The sequence below is a fragment of the Sceloporus occidentalis genome, unplaced genomic scaffold (assembly GCF_023333645.1).
Source record: "Sceloporus occidentalis isolate IW3139 unplaced genomic scaffold, rSceOcc1.0.p SCAF_3, whole genome shotgun sequence".
NCBI lineage: Eukaryota > Metazoa > Chordata > Lepidosauria > Squamata > Phrynosomatidae > Sceloporus > Sceloporus occidentalis.
Window position 1 is genome coordinate 132596336 of NW_028316983.1, and position 22452 is coordinate 132618787.

Consider the following 22452-nt stretch of genomic DNA (forward strand, 5'->3'; position numbering starts at 1 on the left):
AATTGATTTTGTTAGTTTTGTACCAGCTTTCTAATCTGTTAAGGGCGTTTTGAATTTTGATCCTCTCCTCTGGGGTATTAGCTACTCTTCCTAATTTGGTGTCATCTGCAAATTTGATAAGTGTGTCCCCTATTCTTTCATCCAAATCACTGATAAAGATGTTGAATAGCACTGGGCCCAGGACAGAATCCTGTGGCACCCCACTGGTCACTCCTCTCCACTTCTCTTATTAATGCTAAAGTTGGGTGTATCAAGCTATTGGAAAAGGGAAGGATGCCTACTGGTTTCAGATTTGTACATGAGAATATGCAGTAACAATGTAAACCTATACAGGCATCACTCAGTTAATAGAATCTGTGACAAAGAAGGTCCTTCATACAAAATCTTATAAAGCCTGCCCAGTCTCCTTTTTCCTTCTTGTTCTCTGTCTAGCTGGTTTTTTTGTTTTACGAACATTGGCATGGGAGGATAATAAAGGAGGTCTGGAGAAATTCTGACTTTTGGGACTGAATTGTAGCAGCTGGATTATAGCAACTGGTCTGCAACAAACAATGCAATAAAGCTTCAGATAGAAAAGAATAAGAAATTATTCCAGCTGATCCTACTGTGTGTGCTTGACTACAACAGCAAGGTAAACAGCAGCTGTCTCTAGAATCCCTTACATGAACAGCAAAAGAGAATGAAAAAGAGAAAGTAGAGAAGCCTACCTCACCAACTACTCCCAGAGATTACGAAAACAGAAATCTGGCCACCAAAATGAAAATCATAAGAAAAGTGGATGCTGGTGAAAGAAGGAAAAAATCAACTCTGGATACATTTTGAAAGAAGTGTCCACAAAAGGTTCAAAAGGTTCTCATACAGGGCTTAACTGATCTGGTTGTTTCATTTCACACATGTATATTGTTAGTTTTGAAGAAAAAAAACTGCAAAAACACGTTGAACTCTTTTGTGTGTGTGGTAGAAACCTATCCCCACTCTTTCCATGTTATTTGTGTACAACTACTTGTTCTCTAACTGGTATAAATAAAAAATTAAGAATGATGGGATCTTCTAATGATTTAGTCCGCAATCCAATATGGAGAAGTAAGCACCATAAAACTCAATGTGTAAGAGTTGTATTGTAGAGTTGTACTGTAATTCTCTCTACTCACATTTTTAATGTTTTCAACATCTAATTCTCTCCAGCATGTGATAATGGATGTTTTTGGTATCCCAGCACTGAACAACATTGTATAGCCCATGTATGTTTTACTTTAGATCTATCTGTATTTTACTTTGGTAAAATAAATATACATTTATTGTTATTCGCCTTCAAGTTGATTCCAACTTATGGCAATCACATTATAGGGCTTTCGTAGCAAGGTTTATTCTGAGGAGGTCTGTCATTGCCTTTCTCTCAGATTGAGAGAGTGATTTGCCCACGATGACTTGGTGGTTTCCATGAATAATGATTCATATCCCCCTTTCATTAAAAAAAATCCTAAAACTAAGGAGATTAGCACACTCTTTTTTAACATGCCTTATCCCTGGTGGGATAAAGGTACATTTATTTTTAAAACCGGTTTTATTGCATTCAATTCCGTTCTTGAAAAGGCACAGGATAAACCCGGTTAGCATCCGGGCTATGAATGGGATGCCTTCGCCCATGGGCAAATGCGATAAAACCTGTTTTAAAAATAAACGCACCTTTATCCCAACAGGGATAAGGCGGGTTAAAAGAGAGTGCACTAATCTCACAAAATGACAATGCTAAAAGCATTTTGACTATTCATCAGCATACGAAGGCGATGTCATAACATGGTTTTGGTTTCAGCTTATAATTTATTTTCATGCCATTTTCATGCTTTCCACCAAAAAGGACCACAAGACTGATTATTGCTTCCTCACTGGCTAGAAAAAAAAAATACAGGGCAGGAACAAAGTTACTTCTTATTAAACAATTGGGCAAAATACTGCCTGCACATTTAGTGTTATAGCTCTCTTTCTTCTGAAAAGAAAAAAAAAAGAATAAGAAAAAACTAAAAAGAGTTGCTCAAATATGTATATTGAGAATACAATAAATCTGGCCTGTATAATAAATAATAAATAAATAATTTTTTTATTTCTATCCCGCTTTTTGCCAGGCAATCAAAGCGGCGTACAACAGGTTAAAATACATCCATATATACATAATGCCCCCCTTAAAACAAGATTATACAATGTAAGATTAAAAACTACATATTAAAACCGACTAAGCTAAATAAAGATCATCATGGGCAGAGTTCACTGGATGGGAAATCTAAGGGCCAGCGTGGTGTAATGGTTTGAGTGTTGGACTAAGACAGTGGGAGACCAGGGTGTGAATCCTGGCTTGACCATGTAAACCCACTAAGTGACCTTGGGCAAGTCACACTCTCTGAGCCTGCACGGATGGAAACGACAAACCCTCTCTGAAAAAACCTGCCAAGAAAACCCTATGATAGACTTGCCATAGGATTGTCGTAAGTTGGAAACAACTTGAAGGGACACAACAAGGACAATGTGGCAAATCTAGACAAAGGTGACTACCATCTTGATTCTGCAATTTTTAGTGAAGCAGCTATAGAATAGAAGTTTGTTAATATTTATAAGGGTATTTTAGCATTTATAGAGTGATGATTTCTGGATCAATAACTTTAGTTTATTTGGTGTTTGTAAGTAGAAATTGTATAATATGGTGGATCCCTTTAATATTATTTTTATAACTAATCACTATGACTTTTTGGATTTTCAGCTTGAAGTACATGGTATACGAAAGTAGCATTAAAAAGTTTTGGATATGTAGTGGTTTAATATAAAATAAGTAGGAATCTGCCTGATTGTCGTTCCTTTCCCTTATAGACTGTCTTCCTGCTTGTAAGCAGTGTGCTTTGTGGGTATTAATTATCGTAGAATGATAATATGTTTTAGTGTGTTCAAACAGATAGTCAGATTAAACATATCAAGTTCACCCCAGTTCTAGTAAATCTGTAAAGTGAACTGATAGGTAATAAACATGTCTCATAGGCCTGTTACAGACGGCCAAAATAAAGCTGCTTCGGGTCTCTTTGGAGGTATGCTATTTAAATGATGCATGGGTCCTAAGAGTCCGGAGGTCGTGCCAAAGCCACACTCCATTCCTAAGCACTGGAGTGCAGCTTTGGTGCAGCTTCCGGATTCTTAGGGTGCATGCATCATTTAAACAGCATACCTCCAAAGAGACCCGAAGCAGCTTTATTTTGGCAGTCTGTAATAGGCCCTAGTTTAGAAAACACTGTTCACATCTTTATGAAAAAAAGCTCAAAAACCAAACACATTTTCCTTTCTGCTCCATTTTAATTACCAAGTAAAATGCCATTGTACTCAATTAAAATATAATCAAGTTTAAATACACCATTTGAGTACAAAGACTTATCTTCCATAGGAAGCGATATAGTTTAAAAAATGAGTGAATGAGTAAATTATTGTACCAAATGGCTGAGAATTAATCTCTGATGACTAGCTGCAATCTAACGAGGCATCTGTGTCCCAGGGAACTCTCAGTGTGTCCCTGGCGGTATGCACAGTGTGTTAGAGTCTGCATGGCATTCTTTGTCCGCTTTTGCAGGCAGCTTTTCGTCTCATTGTTCAGAATATCTTAATGCATCTGTGATGCGTGGAATGCATTCATACTAACAGACTTACTATTGTTTTCTCTCAGAAGCTTTGTTGAGCAAAAGACTGCATCACAGTTCCCAATAATTATATTGGTTAATTAATCAAGACAAAAAAGTTTGCAAATCATTGCCCGGTTGCCAAGCAGGAGAATAAAAAATGAACACAATACAAGCTGTAGCAATATAACAAAAGTAACAGCTATCGGATCAGAGATTTTTATATAATGAAGCTATTAATACTAAATTGGTTAATGTTAACATTGCTCCAGGTGTCTCTACTTAGACACAAACAAAAAGGCTAACATTATGTCTATAAAAGGCCAAATGTTACCATGGGTCCTGAAACCTGACAGAGAAACGGCAGCTTTTTCATTTGATTAGGGAACACAATTTAAATACCAGGAACTATAGCCAAACAGTCATTTTTCTCTACAAGCCCTTTACATTCATTCTAGGGTCAGTAGTTGGTGAAGAAAAGGTCAGCTACATTTGCCCTGGAAATGTCTGGATTAATTTTATTACATTGTTATAGTCGTATTTTAAATGGAAGACTAACACTAATTTTCCCATTTGGTATTTTTCTTTCCACTGTCTGGCTTCTTCTAACGCACACTATGCATCAGTGAAAGAAACCAATAAATAAATTATATGGCCATCTTCCTTCCATTACATATTTCCCAATAATATTTATACATCTAAATAGCTGCTTTGAATACACCGTTGTATAGGAAACATAGTGTCAATAGAATAAATAATAAAACAACATATATAAGGAAAGTATTTTGTGGAGAATTTTTTAAGCATCAATTGATGCAATTAATTGACTGTTTATATTATATTTCTCTTGTGCATCTTCTCTTTATATTCCTTCTCTGTATACACTTGCCTGTACCATCTCTTTTCTTCATGACATGAATAGGTTTTTTTATATGTTGTGCCTTTTTAGATCTAATAATGTCAATGAGTCTTGACACTGGTTAAGAGTCTGCCTTCTTGGTTTATCTGCCCTCCTGGCTTTTATTGCACTATTTCATTATTTACATTGTTGTGTTTATTATAATTTTATATTTTAATCCCATGTAAACTGCTCTGGAAACCAGTTGACTGAAGAACAAGGTAATTTTTTTTTTGTATGACAGCCAACCAATCATACAAACGCTTTAATATTAAAGAACTGATTTACAATTGTGATGTAAGATCAGTTTTTACTTTTTTTTGGGGGGGGGGGAATTAACTACTAGAGTGGGACTAAAAATTCAAGTTGATTTTTCAAATGTAACTTTTTGGTATCAATATTTTTATCAAAGCACAAGCCACAAAGTAACAGAAATAAGATCTACCATTTGTGTGCATTTTTGGCTCTAATTATTCTAAGTGCATTTTCCTTTTAGTCACTCATATATCATCTGATTCTGAATCTGTACCACATTTTCTTTTTGTATGGTGTCCCAGTGCCTCAAGGCATTAGCAAGAGCTGCCCCAAGAAGCCTGTCTGGGAGATGCCTGTCTGTCATTATCTTAAAGCATATTAGGCAGCTGCACATTTTCCTCATACTGAACAGTGCCACAGGGCTACTTTGGTAAATATATATTAAAAACCTATGTAAAGTGTGCAAAAATTATAAATGCTGAACAGGTGGAAAACAGACCCATCTAGATATCTCACATTACCTCTTATATTGTGGGATGATCAAAGGCACAAGACTACAAGGCAGGGAAGGTACAAGGGGAGAACATGACTATACTAAACTGACAATGATGATTATCATTGTTTTTCTCCACACTGCAAAGATGTGTTCAGAATTTGTACAGTTTCTGAAAATGTTCTTGCAGTTCAGGCTCCTGTTGTTTCAGTTACTTCCTGACTTGCCCCTCAGATCCTCCACTTTCCCTTCTTCTGTCTTTTTTCTTCTCTCCATTCTGTTTTCCTCTTCCCATTCATCCTTGTCCTCTCTTCTGCTCCTCTCTTCTTCTTTGAAATCCTCCTTAAATGCCCTAAGATGCAGCTTGTGCTATTTAGGCATTTATTGACACTTTGTTTTTATGTTTAAAAGGTATTTTAAACATTAATACTGGTTTTTAATTAGCTTTGTAAAAATTCCTAAATTGAAAAGCTCTGTATATGTGTGCATTTGTGTGTGTGCATCTGTGTTGTCTTCTCATGATTAGGGATGCCAAGAATACTCTCACATTTTCTCATCTTCAAGAGAAATGTGTCAAAACACATCAAAACAGCCCACTGGGGAAAAATGGTAACCTGCTGCAATATTTCTCACACTTTGGGATGTTTTGCCTTTATAAAAATATAATGTGTTTGCATTGCAAACATTATATTTTGCATACAAAAAATATTGTTTTCTGTGCTGTCCTCAACACAACAGAAAACTGTACCAAACTAATAACAGTTTCCCTCAATGGGGATAAAACTTGTGAAAGTCTTTTCTTTCCTGTACGAATGACATAAACAAAGATTTGCATCCCTACTCATGACTTGTCATGTTTGGGGGACAAAGTAATTGATTGGAAAAAGTACTGGAATGGGAACAGTATTTGTCATACCCTGGAAGCTCAAGTGAAAGAGGAAGCTTTACAAGCACCATGGAGAGTTACAGTACCATTTTGTCAACTCCAGCCCAGAAACCCAGCAGAGCATTATTTACGCTGGAACAACAATTGCTTGGTCTGGGGCTGGGCCCTTTTAACTGGAAAGGCCTTGCTGACTGAGCAGAGCTGCAAGTGTATTTAAGGTTCAGTCTGGGTTTCTTTGAACTTTATCGCACGGGCCCTAGAATGGGCCTGTCGCGTTCCAAAAGGGGATGTGATGAGAACGGGATGGGGCTAAGAAAGGATCTTACCACACAGAGGAACGTTGCCGCTGCTGCTGGACGTTCCCATTGCGTTCTACATGAGTTCCAGAGGGTGTGATTTTTGAGAACGCTTTTGAACAGTTCTCAAAAATTGCACCCTCTGAAACGGATGTAGAACGTGATGTAGAATGCTGCGTTCCTCTGTGCGGTAAGATCCGTTCTTAGCCCCATCCTGTTCTCGTCACACCCCATTTTTGGAATGTGACGGGCCCATTCTAGGGTGATAAAGTTAACTTTACCATTTTGAAAACTGAACTCTGCTCTGTCTGAGTCTTGCTTGATTTCACTTTGATTCCTTTGGAAAACTTGAATATATGGGCATAGCATTCTGTGCTCACCCAAATCCTCTGGCAGGCTAGAACTCTACTGATGTGAGAGTGCCACCCAGGACAACACAGTGTGTGTAGATGGGGAGGAGATTCACTGATCTGAAGAATGTTATTGGAGCAACTTACAACAATACACTGAAAACATGACAGGCAATTAATACAGAAAAATAAAGCTACAACAGTAAATCTATATAATCAGATCTATAAAAGCACCATAAAATAATGAGAGTAAAACTAATTCAAAAAATCTTAACAGTTTAAGAAATAAAAAGGTCAGAAAGACATTAGAGTGGATGCCTGGTGAGCATCTATTGGGAGGACATTCCAAAGCCAGAGCCCCATCCGCAGAAAAAATATAGAAGGGATTAAGAGCCTATGATTGTGACCATGGCCTCAATGGCAAATGACTGGTACATGTGGAGATAGGCAAGCCTCCAGATACCTGCATCCCAGCCATAATGGCCTTAAAGGTGAACACATAAATTTTGAATTAGTCCTGAAATAGACTCAGAACCATTGCAGTCCCAGTGAGGAATCCAGTAGCCATAGACTGAATTAGCTGCAGTCACTGTATCATTTTTAAAAACATAGCCATGTAAAAGTATATTAGTGTAGTCTAATCTGGAGGAGCATCTGTATCCTCTCCCAATCAAGTAAGTGTTTTGCAGTACATTTCAATTTATACACTCTGTCCACCTACCAACCAATTATCACAGCAATCATGTATAAAGAAGTATGTAAAGATCTGCAGCCACACATTTGCCAAAACAGGAATCAGCACTGTCAGCTTTGGCAGAGTCAGCTGTTGAGCAGGGAATCAAAACAGGAATGTAGTTTGAAAGGGGTAATTTCTCCTGTTGCGCTGTGTGTATGTATGACAGCAATCTCTTCAAGCAGGTAATACCCATCCATGTTATACTTGTGTTAGAAGCAGGTTATTCATCACCCCTGACTTGGTATACTATAGCAGCAGTGAGAATTTACCCCAAGAGTATTTCTGTTGGGGATATCTAAATGGTCTGTAAGAGCATATAGAAAGGTTTCAACTCATGGCTGCTGAATAAAAAATACTATGTAACTTGAAAATTAGAGTCATATTATTGCATTAACAGTGAGCATATGAATATTAGTGTACAAATATGGCGAGTAATTAATATCAAGTGAAATAGCCTTTTCCAACTTGCGTTTTAGCACTGAGATTTCATATTTTGATTTAATTTGACTGTCGTAAGTTACATTAAACTTAAGAATACCTGACATTTGGTTTGACTACCCCATTATTATTTTTTTAAAAACAATTTTCAAAGGAAAGGGTTTTCTTCAGCCATAAAACCCTCACTATAATATTAAAATACTATAAACACTGGCTATGTTAGATTAACAGCCTAAATCCACTGTTGTGTGGGTGCTGCAGTGCTGGAATTGTCTTACCATTCCTTCTCTACTGCAGCTCCCCCCCCCCCCCCGACAGCCTGAAACCCAGCTCTGGAAGGTTTCTCAGCGCCCCCAAAACTGGTTTTAGGGTACATGAGAGATTGCAGTGGAATGTGTGGATTGCCTTTCTCTTATCTCTTCTGGATTTTGTTCTATACCTTAAATAAATAAATAAATAAAATATCTAGCACTGAATACTGCCCTCCCATCATGATCAAAATCATACCTCTGGTTTCTTCATGATTTCTATGAAAAACATATGATTCTTCATTGGATAAATAATAATTAAAACATCTCCAAAATCTGTTGGTATAATGCCTCTGCGATAATTCCTAGTGTGTTCAGACCAGACAACATGAATTTCATCATTTCCCAAATGACGAAGCTGTAATGGCAAATTGGTCAGCTATTAATCATTATGACAAAAATGGTTTGAGAAAGTTATGTTCAACAGTTGAATTGCAATGCTGACAATAAGTATGCATCAACTAAGTAAAATGAACAGATGTTGGATATTTTCTGTGTATTAAAAAGCACTGAAAAAACATCTTGCATTCCAAGTATTTGTAAGACTCAACCTAGAGTCTGTGTTACCTTGTGGTAGTTTATTGTGAGTGTCACCCTGCTATGATATAAAAAGGCTGAAGCCTGAGATGGTAAACGTCCAAACATTCACTTACCATTTATGCCTTGGACAAATAAATATCTCTCAATTTAAAAAACTTCAAAGGAAGTGGGTAGGGAAGAAATGAAATATAACATGCTATCACACTATCATGTACTATACAATTATAACTAACAGCAAAGAACAAGGCTATCTGTTCTGAGTAGTTGTTTTTAGAACATAGGATTATATCAACCATATAATCCTCAACCATTACACTAGTAGGGAAAAAAAACTCATAATAAATAAGTTTTAAAACATCTAAAAGGACACTGTAAAGAACAGGGAGAATTGTTTATCAATATGACTAATAAATCTGTACTGAAATGGAGAAGGCAGGGTGGCAGGAGGTTTGATAGGAAAAACTTTCTAAAATAGAACAGTCAGAAAATAGGAAAAATAGATTCTATGATCATGGGTGATTATCACATGGGAGGAAAGTGTCCTTTTCCCGTGCTTAATCTGTGTTGTTAGCGTGATCGGAGGGAAGATTATCACACTCATGTGTGCTTATCCCATTCTTTTACTGTCTGTAAACAGAAATGGACCCGTCATTGGGTATTAATGGGAACTCCTGTTAATACCTACTGACGGGTCCATTACTCTTTACAGATGGTAGAAGAGCAGTATAAGCATGCAAGGGTGTGATAATCTTCCCCCCAATTGTGCTAATAACACAAATTAAGCACGGGACAAGGACACTTTCCTCTCCTGTGTGATAATCTCCATAGAATCAGAGAGATGGAAGAAACCACAAGGGCCATCTAGTTTAATACCTTGGCCTGCAGGAAGACACAATAAAAGATAGTTAGTTCATAGATATGTTTTCCCAAAAAAGGAAGGTAGATGATGTTACTTTTGGCTTTGAATGATTTGGAGCAATGTGGGGTTGTGGGAAACAAAAAAGCCATGGGTTTTTTTGACAGTTTTGCATTATTTGGGGATATATTTTGCCCACAAACAGTCACAACTTAATCAGAGGTCTGAGGTTTAGGTGATTTGGGGGAGGGGGTCCAATTAAACTCTGAATATAACAAATACCTCAGACACAGAAGAATTTAAAGGAAAAAGGAAAAAAGCAATGGCCATATTGAAAGACGAAGAGCATTAAAGTGATGTTCTTTTATGCTCAGATCTATGTTCTAAGATAACAACACATGGATAGTCAGTAGTCCCTCTGTGCCATTGAACAAGGTGTTATAAGGTGTTCATAAGGAGATATTTGCTTCTAAAGTACATATTCATATTAATATTAAAAGTAGAAAAGAGTTCCCATATTTTTAATGTTTCATGATTAGACAGAAGTCACTATCTTCATAGCAAAGATCAATGTAGACTCTAACTTGAATGCTACTTACTATCAATAACATTCTCACTTAATTTACTCAGCTATACTCTGTACATCAAAAGTAGAGAGATAAAGAATATCCACACATTTTCTCATTCTCAGCAGCAACAACAAAAACCCCTGCCAAACACCATGATTTTTTTTGTCCCTGATGAAGAACAAAAAGACATTTTTTTCATTTTCATTGTTTCTTGCAAAAAAACCAATTTTGCATAAAACACAATGCCTTTTTCACAACACATCATGAATTTAATTTTGCATCAGAATATATATGTCACTTAGTGAACAATGTATTAGTTTTCAAACTTCATAAAAACAACAGTGTGTTTGAAGTCGTGTGCCATGTATATACCACTTGATTAAATAGTGTGAAAAGCACTCTGCTCCAGCTATTCTGCTCTCTGCCTGCCAAGCAACACACCAATGCTGACACTGGTCATGGTATACACACCTAATAGTCTGACCTCCTTTTCCTACTAATTGCATTACAGAGCCAGCTGGCTCCAGAAAGGAGTTGTCTGTGTGATTGAAGAACTTCTGCTTGGGGTAGGCATGGCTGCTACTTCTACTGAGTAATGACCAGTCCTGACATCCCCATTGTCTGCCTGACAGAGTGCCCATCCTAAAAATCGAAGTTTTATTTGTAAATTAACCAAGAAACTTCCTGCCAGAACAGCACTGCCTGGAGACTGATAATGTGTGCCTTTCATTCCCTTTCATTCTTACTGTATTCACTGCCAATTTGTTTTCTGCTGCCAGCCAGCCTTAGGCTATAAAAAGCCTTGTAAGACATAAGTGCAATTATAGTCCTGGAGTCAAATGAATTGAACAAATCCAATAGCACAGCTCTGTCTCCACTTTGCAAACCCTTACAGCAGTTAGATTAGCTGCTAAAAATCTAATCTAGCTATAACTAATGAATTTCTTGAGTAAAGGAGCAAGAGTTCAGTAGGGGGTTGTAACCAGATTTCTAAACTGAGAAGCCCTTCACAGCTAATTGTCTTTTTTTCTAAAGCTACATATAATTTTGACCAGGAGCTGTTAGGATGTTGCTACTACCATTCATTTCCACTGTTGCTGCAAGATGTCTGAATGAAAATACAAACAAACCACATAGATAAATCCCAAAGTTCCTATAGTTATCAAATACGTCTTATTTCAAAAATGGCAATATTTTTCAGCTACTTACACTGTATTTTTAAAATGAATTAGAAAAATGTAATTTCTAAACGCACTACAGCACTGCATAAAATAATTAAGAAAATATATTCTTAATTATTTGGTTCTAGAGCAGTTTACTGGCATTTCTCACCAGAATTATGCCTATTTATTTAAGTCATGTGAGATCACAACTATTTTTTTTCTTTAAAAGCAGAATCTCTAACAATTAAGTATTACTATGACATCTGTCTTATTCTGTGGGTCACAAAATACACTGCCTGCTGCAGAATGGTCACATTTGAAGGCAGCTTTTCTGGCCAGCAGGTGGTATGACCTTCTGTCATGCTATTGAGTTTGTCAGCTAAGCAAGTTGTTCAGCATTCTGCTTGTTATTCTTAAAAATTGGCAAAGGAAAAAATAGGATGTAAAATTGAGAGGAGGATAAGCATCACCAGAATAGTGAAATTTTTTTATCTACGGTGGCTTCTAATTCCAAACATATTTGACCGCAAGCAGTAATAACTGACACACAAGTGTTTTACATAAAGGGGATAGTCTAAGTTTGATTTATTTTCCTGTCACAGAACAATGGATGGTCATACTGTCCAATTGTCTCTATTTAGCAGGAACCAACCCTATTTTCTAGTGTCTATGTCCCTGGTAAATAACTGTCCCTAATTTGTTTTTTTTAAAAAAAACTATATTAGTGTATGTACATGTACACTAGGATCTATAAAATCTTACTTTCCATCACTTCCTATATAGACAGTGAATGCTACTGGATAGGTTTCACAGCTGCAGGTAATCTGTAACATGTGCTGCAGTATTGCTTATGAAATTGAATGGTGCCTTTCAAAAGGTTTTTGATGGTCAGTACAGTACAGACCACCAGAAAACAGAACAATAAATAAGTTCAGTGGCAGCAAGCAGCAAATAGCCTTTAAGAATATGTAATAGTGGAATGAGGGTGGGGGTGATTTTGGGCAATGATCTCTAACAATTATATTGTTTACATCTTTGAAATATTGGGAAGATACAGCGGCTTTCAATTCATATGCCTGCTAACTATGGGCCGGAACAGAGGACCCTTTAAAGCTGCCATCTGGTGGCTTGGGAGCATGGCATTTATAGACTGTATGCTTCCACGTCACCCTAAAACTGCCTGGAAGTCATATAAAGAGTTTATCATGTATTCTTGCATGGCAGGGGATTGGATTGGATGACCCTTGAGGTCTCTTCCAGCTCTATGATTCTATGATCAAAGATGATCATAGTGTTCTGGGGGTGCAGCGTTTATTCGCTGCATGCCACTGGAGCGGCTTGAAGCCATCATGGGGCTGCAGAGGGGTGGGAAAAGCCATCTTTTCCCAGGCCAAAAAAGGAGCGGATCTTTGCCACTCCTTTTTCAGACGGCTTCAGGGTGGATTGGGGCCGTAGCATTTCCACCCATCTATTTCGCCCCTATATTAGCATGGAGAATGCTTCCTTTGCAACATTTGAAAGCTTCTTTTACTGGATAGGGGAGGAGCTCATTGACAGCAATCTATCTTTTTGTTAAAAAGAATTAGAATTACTTCACACAGCTGATGAAGAAATACCAGTAAAGGACTCCAAAGAAATTTAAGGAGAGGAATGAAGCCACCAGAGAGGCTTTGATGAAACTTAACTATTTAGTTGTATGAGAATCTATCTACTTCAGTTTGAGACTACTTTTTTGGCAGTAGATGGGACAGGTTTTCTCTAGCTAGGGATGCCTCAAAGCACATGCCTCTTCAAGTTGGAAACATTACAGGGAGGAGGAGAAAATGAAAACCTGATGTTTTAGCAGCAGGCAACAGATAACTTTGTAGATAGTAGTTATATCCCAAGGGTAGCTCTTAGTGCTAATCTTTATTGTTTTTTGACTATAACCTTCAAAGGGAATTGTAATTGATGTCTCACACTAGTCTGGCCACTGAACTTTTCCAGCACATTCATCCCACTGTGTTCCACCATTTATTTGTTTGTCAAGTCAACTTTGATCTATAGCAACCCTATGAATAGGAGACCTCCAAGTCACCTTAGCATCAACAGGTCTACTCAGGTCTTGCAGATTCAGGGCTATGGTTTTCCTTATTGAATATACCTATCTGTACTGTGGTCTTTCTCTTTTCTGACTGCATTCTAACCTGCCAGTTATTATTGTCTTTTCTAGTGAGTCATGTTCTAGTTAATCTTCTTATGATTCTTGTGAATCTTCTCATGATATATCCAAAGTAAGACAATCTCAGTTTAGTCATCTTGGGTTCTAGGGAGAATTCAGGCTTGATTTGCTATAGAACCCATTTGTCTTTTTAGCTATCCACAAGATTCATAGAACTCTTCTCCAGCACCACATTTCAAATGAGTTGATTTTCTTGCTATCAGCTTTCTTCACTGTCCAGATTTCAGAACCCAAACATAGAAATGGGAAATATAATTTCAAATCTTTACACTTCAAAATCTTGTCTAATTTCTTCAAAGCTGCCGTTCCAAATCCTAGTCTTAATAATAATAATAATAATAATAATAATAATAATAATAATAATAATAATTATTATTATTATTATTATTATTATTATTATTATTATTATTATCTTGCTAGCCTCTCCCCATGGATTGAGGCAGGGAACAACAACAATTAACAGACACACCACATCAGTTAAAATCCATCGATTAAAATACAAATCAGTTTAAAAGGACATGCATACAATTTAGTCTTCTTCTGATTTTGTCATTGCAATCTCCATTCGGATTAATGCCTGAGCCAAGATTTGGAAAACTTTGAACTATTTCAATGTCTTCATCATCTGTCTTAAAAGTTTTGTAAATCATTTGTGGTCAATTTTTGTTTTCTTCATGTTCAACTGTAAACCTGTCTTTGCACTTTCTACCTTGAATTTCTTCAGTAGTTGTTCCAAGTCTTTGTTATTTTCTGCTAGTAGTATGATGTCATCTTCATATCTTAAATTGTTAATGTTCCTTCTCCCAATGTTCAACCTCCTTCCTCTGAGTCTAATTCTGCTTTATGTGTGATATATTCAGCATACAAGTTAGATAAGATGATAAAATGGATCCTTGCCTGACCCACTTGCCAATTGGAAATACTAACAATTCCATTCTGTCTGACAACTACTTCTTGTACTGAGCACAGATTACACATAAGGACAATCAAATGTTGTGGCTCACCCTCATGATCTACACAATTAAAGGCTTTGCTATAATCTGTAAAGTACTGGCTGATTTTCTTCTGAAATTCTTTGCTACATTCCATTATTCAATGTATATTTCCAATATGATCCATTGTGAATCTTCCTTTCCTGCACCCAGCTTGCATAGCTGGCATTTCTCATTCCATATATGGTATGTTCATATCCAAATGTCCATCTGCCTTGAATGAATCTATCATCCTGTCATGTCTTTTATACAGTTCTTCAGTGTATTGTTTCCACTGTCTTTTTATTTCAACTATAGCCAGTGTGGTGTAATGGTTTGAGCACTGGACTACAACTCTGGTTGTAGTCCCAGCTCAGCCATAAAACCCACTGGGTGACTTTGGGAAAATCACACTTTCTCAGCTTCAGAGGGGGGAAATGAAATGAAATTTAGTTTCTCTGAAGAAACTTGCCAAGGAAACAGCATGATAGGTTCACCTTAGGGTCTCCATAAGTGAAAATGACTTGAAGGCACACAACACAACACAACACAACACAACACAGACACAGTTCATGTAATGTGTTCCTCTGCTAGCTGTATAGTGTTCCCATAATTAACTTGAATTTTCCTTGGATTTCATGGATCTTGTGGAAGAGGATTCTTGTTCTGCCTTTTTGTTGTTGTCTACTTTTTGTCTGCATTGATTGCTAGAGTAGTTCTCTTTATCCCTGTGCACAAGTCACTGAATAGTTGCATTCAGGGTTCTGACTGTATTTCTGTCACCCTTTGTTTTGGTTCACTTCTGTCATTACTGTTTGAAGAGTTTGATTTCTTATCTATTGAGGTTTATTTTTCTTTTTTGGCTGCAGATAGTGTCTTTTTGCATTCCTCTCTGGCAGTTTCCCTGGTTTCAGGGTTCTTCTGGCTCCTAATTAATTAGATTTAATAGTGCAAATCTATTTTTTACATTAACTTTAAATTCTATGGGAATATTCTTCAGGTGTATTTTGGCACAATGGTTAGTTTAGTGTTCTTTACTTTTACTCTAATTTCTGATAGTATCAGTTCATGGTGTGTGCCACAATTTGCCCCTGATCTTGTTTTTGCAGAGAGAATGGAGCATCTCCATCTTCCACTTCTAATTACAGTATGTAGTCTATTTGATTTTTATATTGTCCATCAGGTGATGTCCATGTATACAGTCACCTCTTTGGTTGCTTGAAGAATGTATTTGCAATGAACCTTGCAAAATTCAATCAGGTGCTCTGCTAGTTCATTTCTTGATCCTAGGCCAAATTTTTCTACAATCTTTGATTCTGCTGTTTTTTACTTTTGCAGCACAATCGCCTATAATTAACAAGAACTCCTGTTTTGGTGTGTGGTCAATTTCCTCCTGAACTCCAGCACAAAATCTTTCACTTTATTTTTCTTCTGCCTTTGTCACTGGAGCATAAACTTGGATTATGGTTATATTGGTAAATTGATATCAATACAATTATTGATAGTGATACAATTATTCAGTCAGTCAGACTTTGCATTATATCTGTTGACTCCTTTTGCTTATTAAAAATATTAAAACTTAGATTTTTATTTTCTGAGTAAAACACTGTAGAATTAATCTGATGCAAAATGTCAAATTCTTGTCCTTTTTAACTCGCCAAGTATTGCAATGTTTATACATACTACTTCTTACTGTCAGAGACTTTTAGTCTGGCTCCTCAGCAAACACCTGTCTGACATGGGGACCCTACCAGCAGCACTGGTTCAAAGCATACATAAAATGGTACACTCCATAGAAAGGCATTAAAGCAAGAATTGAGGCAAACCTTTCTCCCACAATCCACAAAGGACCCCCACACCCTAAAAGGAACAGACTAATGCCAGGGTTACAAAGATCATACTCAGGGTTACAAAGATCATACTCCTTAATATTGTGCTATTCTTCCAGGGCCAGTTGAATATCAATCCACTGTTCCTGTCTCCAAGTCTAACTTTGTGGCTGGAGAGTGGGATGTGGGGATTACACACAATAGGAATAAAGTTTCCATTCACTTTCAACCAGGACATTCACTTTGGCTCTCTCCTTGCTGGGCTCTTCAAGAGCCTGGCAAGCAAAATAAAATAAAATAAAAATAAATAAAAAAAACACCAATTCCTGGCTTCTTCTGAACCTGGAGAACCTGAAAAAGTTAGTTTTCATTACTGCAGGTCCAGGATTAGGAAAAATCCAAGACTTCCACCTTCATCAGAGATTATCTGAGTATGATATGCCAGGTGAGAAAAACTGTGGATATGGCTTCTGTGTGATTCAGTTCTCTAAGATCACTTTATTGATGTAGGACAGAAAACACGCAATCATTTCCAAAGGCCTCAGATGTTGGTTTAAGGACTGCATACACCCACATGAGCATACGCATGTGTGCACATAGATATCCTAGTAATCTTTTTTTCTGATGGGGAGGGAGAGCCTTCCTTTCAGCCCTCTCCTGATACAAATTATTTCCTTGCTGCTAGCAAGAGTGGAGAAACAGTGTTCAGCATGAAATAATCAGGAAATTAGACAGGAGGGATTTAATAGTGGCACAGAGGTGTGCATGTCACATCTAACATATCCTTTTTCAGCTCCCTTAGGCACAGGCTTAGGTAACGCACATGCTCTAGGGACACATTATAACATTTTATTGCAGAGTCCCACTTCTTATATTATAATGCACTTTTAAACCTTATTGGGATTAGAATTAATTTTATATTTACCTTTTTAGTCAGTGAATCATCTGAATCAGAGGGCATGCGTGTAGACACATGGAAAATTACTTCCACAGTAGAAGTGGCATAATATGGTGCTGTTTGTCCTGTGCTGCCATTACGCTGAAGGCCACCCATAAATCCACAGTGAGTTGAAAGATCCACCTTAATTAAGTAAAAGCACATAATTTATATTCAATCCACAATCCTAAACAAACATGTCCAGAAGTAACTGTCTCTGGAAGTAAACTGTCTCCCTCTAAAAGTAATGAGACATTTCCATACAACAGGCTAAGTACTGACATCTGATGACAGTTCCAGTGCAGAGAAAGATGGTGGTGTTGTTTTTTTGCTGCATGTTAAATTTTAATACTGTTTAGTACTTAGTACTAGATTGTGCAACTTCAGTTTGTGTATTTAGTATAATTAGGTTCTAGGCAGTCAGATCATGTGACAGTTAATTTCTGAGCCCAGTTGAAAGTGCTGGCCTTGGCTTTTAAAGCCCTAAATCAGGAATGGAGATGCTCCAGTGTTACTGGACTACAATTCCCATTATTCATCACCACTGACAATCCTGACTTAGGCTAATGGTACTTCCAGTAATACCACATGGAAGGCTACATATTTCCCACCTTTGCCCTAAATATTTCCAGTTGAAGTGACTTGAAAGACCCATACCAACCTGCCTGCCTGTTTACAACATCCAAGGTACTATTATGAGTCTGCTTTTAACAGCAGATAGATTAGCAGGCCCATATGCGGAGTAGCCCTATGCCTGTGGAACTCTGTTCTACCTGATATTTGGCAAGACTCATCATTACAGACCTTCAAGTGGACCCTAAAGACTCACCTGTTTTCCTTGGCATAACTGAGTTGAGGCTCTACTGAGGTTGTTATGTGTATGGTGCTTTTCTATTTTAAGTGCTAATTTGATTTTTAAAAAATGTACCTCATAGACAAAGCCAGTGTGGTGTAGTGGTTTGGGTGTTGGACTATGACTCTGGAGACCAGGGTTTGATTCCTCACTTGGCCATGGAAACCCACAGGGTGATCTTGGGCGAGTCACACTCTCTCAGCCCCAGAAAACTCTGTGACCTGCCTTAGGATTGCCAGAAGTTGAAAACAAGTTGAAGGTAGACAATAACAACAAATGACAGAGATGGCAGCTTATGATTATTCATTGCCTACCTATCACTGCCTATTCCCTCCTGGCCTGATAAACTTATTTGTTGGGGGGAAGCCTATGGGGGGTCCATTCGACTACTGCAGTTCTGGGGAGACTCATAGAAGGTGCTGGTTCTGTAAACCATACATTACAGGGAAATATAGGCTTTTTCCTTCCTTGGGTCAACAGCTAGTTTGTTATTGGCAAGTTAGTACATGGCCCCAAATACAATACAAATGATTTTATTATTTCAAATTTAAATGTTTGGCTAAAATTTACCTCCCAGCCTAATCCAGCAACAAAATCTTCATATGCTTGACTTCCTTTTGGATTGGACAATATTGAACATTTATCTTCTTGTCCTTCAGCAATGTAAAATACAGCAATCTTATGGGTTTCACGGCTACAATTGGGGGGAAAATTCATAATGAAGATTTTTGTTAGTACATGAAATTACTGAAATCTAAATGTAGTACAAAAAGAAAGAAACAGAAATGTCCTCATTTTATTTGCAATGATGAAATGGGGTGGAGAACCCTTAGGGTGATGTTTCAGGGGATGGAAAACTTACCACCTCCACTTCTGAGTGCCCCAGAGATAGCATTTTTCTGGTGCAGTCTCCCCCACCCCCATGATTGGGAGCAATGCTGGTAAAGACAGTCTATGACTGCTGCCAGAGCAAAGAAACAAGAGATATGCTGACACTCATCATCTGTTGGTAAGCTTTCAAACCATTTGAACAATACCACTTCCTAATTTTGACTCTTCATATCATGCCCCACAATCATCCCCACCACCACCATAATCAATTCATTTATATCCCATCTTTCCCCTTCCCATAATGGGACCCAAAAATGTTTACAGAAAATAAAACAAATGTAATTAAAAGTATTTGCAAACACCTAAATAAAAACATGTTAAAATTAGCTCACAGTATTAAAACTTTTGAAAACAGATTGATTCCAAGATAAAAATCAGTAAAACAACATGACATTTTGGGGGAGGAAGTTCCAAAATCTAGGAGCATGCACTGAGAAGGTCCTCTCCCTTGTTTACACCAGTGTTTCTGAGAAAGTGGTGGGGTGGAGTGAATAGCCTCCCTGGAAGAACTTAGAGCCCAGGCAGGTTCATATAGGGAGGTCCTTCGAACAGCCTGGACCTGAGCCATATTGACCTTTATAGTTCATATTAGGCACTTTGAGTTGTATCTAGAATTAAACAGGCAACTAGTGGAGCTGTTGCAACAAGTGAGTTGTATGCTTCCTGTGGCAGCCCATTAGCAGTCTAGCTGGAGTCCTTTGAGCCTACTGAAGTTTCTGAGAACCTTTCAAAGACAGACCCACCTTTGTTCCAATAATCCAAATGTATATGTTACTAAGGTGTGTGGAACCATGGCCAGATCAGGCATTTTGAGGAATGGCTGCAGCAGGTGCACTAGTTTTAAATGTGTACATGTCTGGTCAGTGCTGCAACTTTAATCTCCAGGCTTACAGCGGAGTCCAGGAGAACATCCAAGCTACAAACTTGAGATCAGAGGGGAAGTGTAATCCCAACTAGAATAGGCTGGATCCCTGTTCGCTTATCTGCCTTTTGACTACCTGGAGTTAAGTTTCAGTTTATTCATCCTCATCTAGTCCATTATTGCTGCCAGACGCTGGTTTAGTACAAAATCAACTTTTTTGGAGATAGGTAACTAAAACTCCAAACTCCAGAAAACTTATCCCTCAGGTTCCTTGTTGAATACCACGGAGGACTGTACAGAAACCTTAATACCATCTTTTAGGCTATTCCCTCTAGAAAACAATGGAGCCACTGTAAAACAGCTGCTCCAAGTATAATCCCAGCAAGGTAGCCCAAAAGAGTATCATGTCTCAAAAGATGTGAAGAGGCCCAACAGACCAAAAGGGACACACTCGCTCTGTCCATTTCCTGGTGTAGGTCAATCACCAAGGCACCAAAAGCCATCTCTGTCCCATAGCCAGGCCTGAGGCAGATTGAGAAAATCTGTTTTATCAAGCAATCCTTGAAGCTGGGAGGCCAACGCTGACTTCAGCACCTTGCTCAAAGATGAAATATTGGCGACTGACCATCCGTTATTCAATGTGGAATATTTAACAGTGGAATCAAAGAAGGTTTTTTCAGTAGACATCTCCCTGAGGCATGTTGGGACACTGCCTTTGGTAAAGAGGCACTGACCACTGCTTTTACCCATCTATCACTGGCCCTACTGAATAGAGGTGGTTGTAGCAAGGATATAGAACCCATTTGGTGGCTCTTACCTCTCCAATGATCTGTCCACATCCTCAGGCTGCATAAACTGTAAAGCATTAATTATACTTTACAGGAGCTAAAATTACATCTACTGGGCCTGCGCCAACTGTAATGTTCAAGTTGGAACTAACATGAATAATTTTAATTGCAAAGTAACAGGCAAAATTTTCATAGTAGGCTGTCAAGTGATCAAGTTCTCTTATGAGCCAGATTGTAAAAGATAATTTAGGCACTATTCAGAACCTCTTAGATGATCTCCAGAGTTCCCGCAGGATGTCACTGTGTTATACAGTCAGCCTTCCTAATGCACGGATCTCAGACCTGCACTCTTGAATATACATGGAGGAGCAACCTCCACTATTTGCAATGGTCCGCATGCATGGGGGTGCACTCCACTATGGGGCTTGAATAAGCGTGAGCCTCCATTTTCATGTGGTGGTGATGATGGTCCAGAATGGATCCCCCGTGAAAACGGAGGGCCAACTGTATAGGCTATACTGGCACAATACTCATTTGTCTACTCCTGCTGCCCTGCCAGCCACTACATGAACATGGAAGGGTGCGGAAAAAGGCTGAATCTGGGCTGACGGGATGGAACTAGTTCTTGAATCAAGACTGTAAAAAATGAGAAAGTGGCTTGAGGAGGATTCTTCAAGTCAGGGTTTCTGGAGAAGCCCCTTTCTCATTTTCTCCCCTCAACTCTTGTAATATTCTTTCCACCCCTGCTGAGCCCAACAGGGAGATAAACAAACCAATGCATAACAGTACTATTCTTCCTGCCTTAGGTTTTCCAGTTCCCTCAGCATTCTATAAAGATATGTGGTCACATGTTTTTTGTGCCTTCAAGTCAATTCTGACTTATGGTGACCCTAAGGCAAGTCTATCATGGGGTTTTATGGGGCTGAGATTATGCAACTCACCCAAAATCACTCAGTAGGTTTCCATTGCTTAACAGGGAATTGAATTCGGATCTCCAGAATCATAGTCCAATGCTCAAACCACTACTCCATGCTGGCTCTCTATGGTCACTTAACTCCTACAGTATTCACCTGAATAGGCCATATTTTTATTTCATCTCTTGATTTCCTGCTACCTTTCTGTAGCAATATTTCTATTTATTTCTCTGCCTCACCTTTGGGTACATAGAATAATCTTATTTCCCTAAACATATACACTCTTATTTCATTTTACAGTTACATAAATTTAATGTTGATTGAACTGTGTTGTAAACTAAAATATTTCTTATCTTGCCACTTGTCTTGTTCTCACACTGTTAGAAGTGCACAACAGGGAGTCAAACTGTGCATAACAGACATCCACCAGCAGGTTTCAGCAACAAAATAGGTGATACAGAGGAAAAGCTGAAGACTTTTCTACTCTGCAATTTACAAATTCTATTCTTGTTTGTTCAGTCAGGGCTGAATTTCTTTGCCTCATACAGTGAGACAATAAGGATCTTTCATACTTTTGTTATGTATATAATCCTGGTAACTCTGTCTGTTCTTTTTAACTGGATTAACTAAACTTAACTAAACTGGATTTCTAAATGTTCAACTGAAGTGTGAAGTTACAGCAATGCTACAAATTTGGGGACTGAAGGAAAATTTCATGGGGGAAGCAGAATTATCATGGGGGTGGCAA

The 22452-nt window shown here is 38.0% G+C and overlaps 1 protein-coding gene across 2 annotated transcripts in view; it reads right to left on the reverse strand.

Moving 5' to 3' along the window:
* Positions 1 to 22452, reverse strand: part of RALGAPA2 (Ral GTPase activating protein catalytic subunit alpha 2) — a 199832-nt gene that overhangs the window by 62416 nt on the left and 114964 nt on the right. For both annotated transcript variants that reach the window (XM_089516358.1, XM_089516359.1), the window contains 3 exons: positions 18820 to 18943; positions 17385 to 17540; positions 8510 to 8668 (listed from right to left, as the gene is read on the reverse strand). In XM_089516358.1, the coding sequence (XP_089372484.1) occupies positions 8510 to 8668; positions 17385 to 17540; positions 18820 to 18943 (439 nt within the window). The remainder of the gene's footprint in view (positions 1 to 8509; positions 8669 to 17384; positions 17541 to 18819; positions 18944 to 22452) is intronic.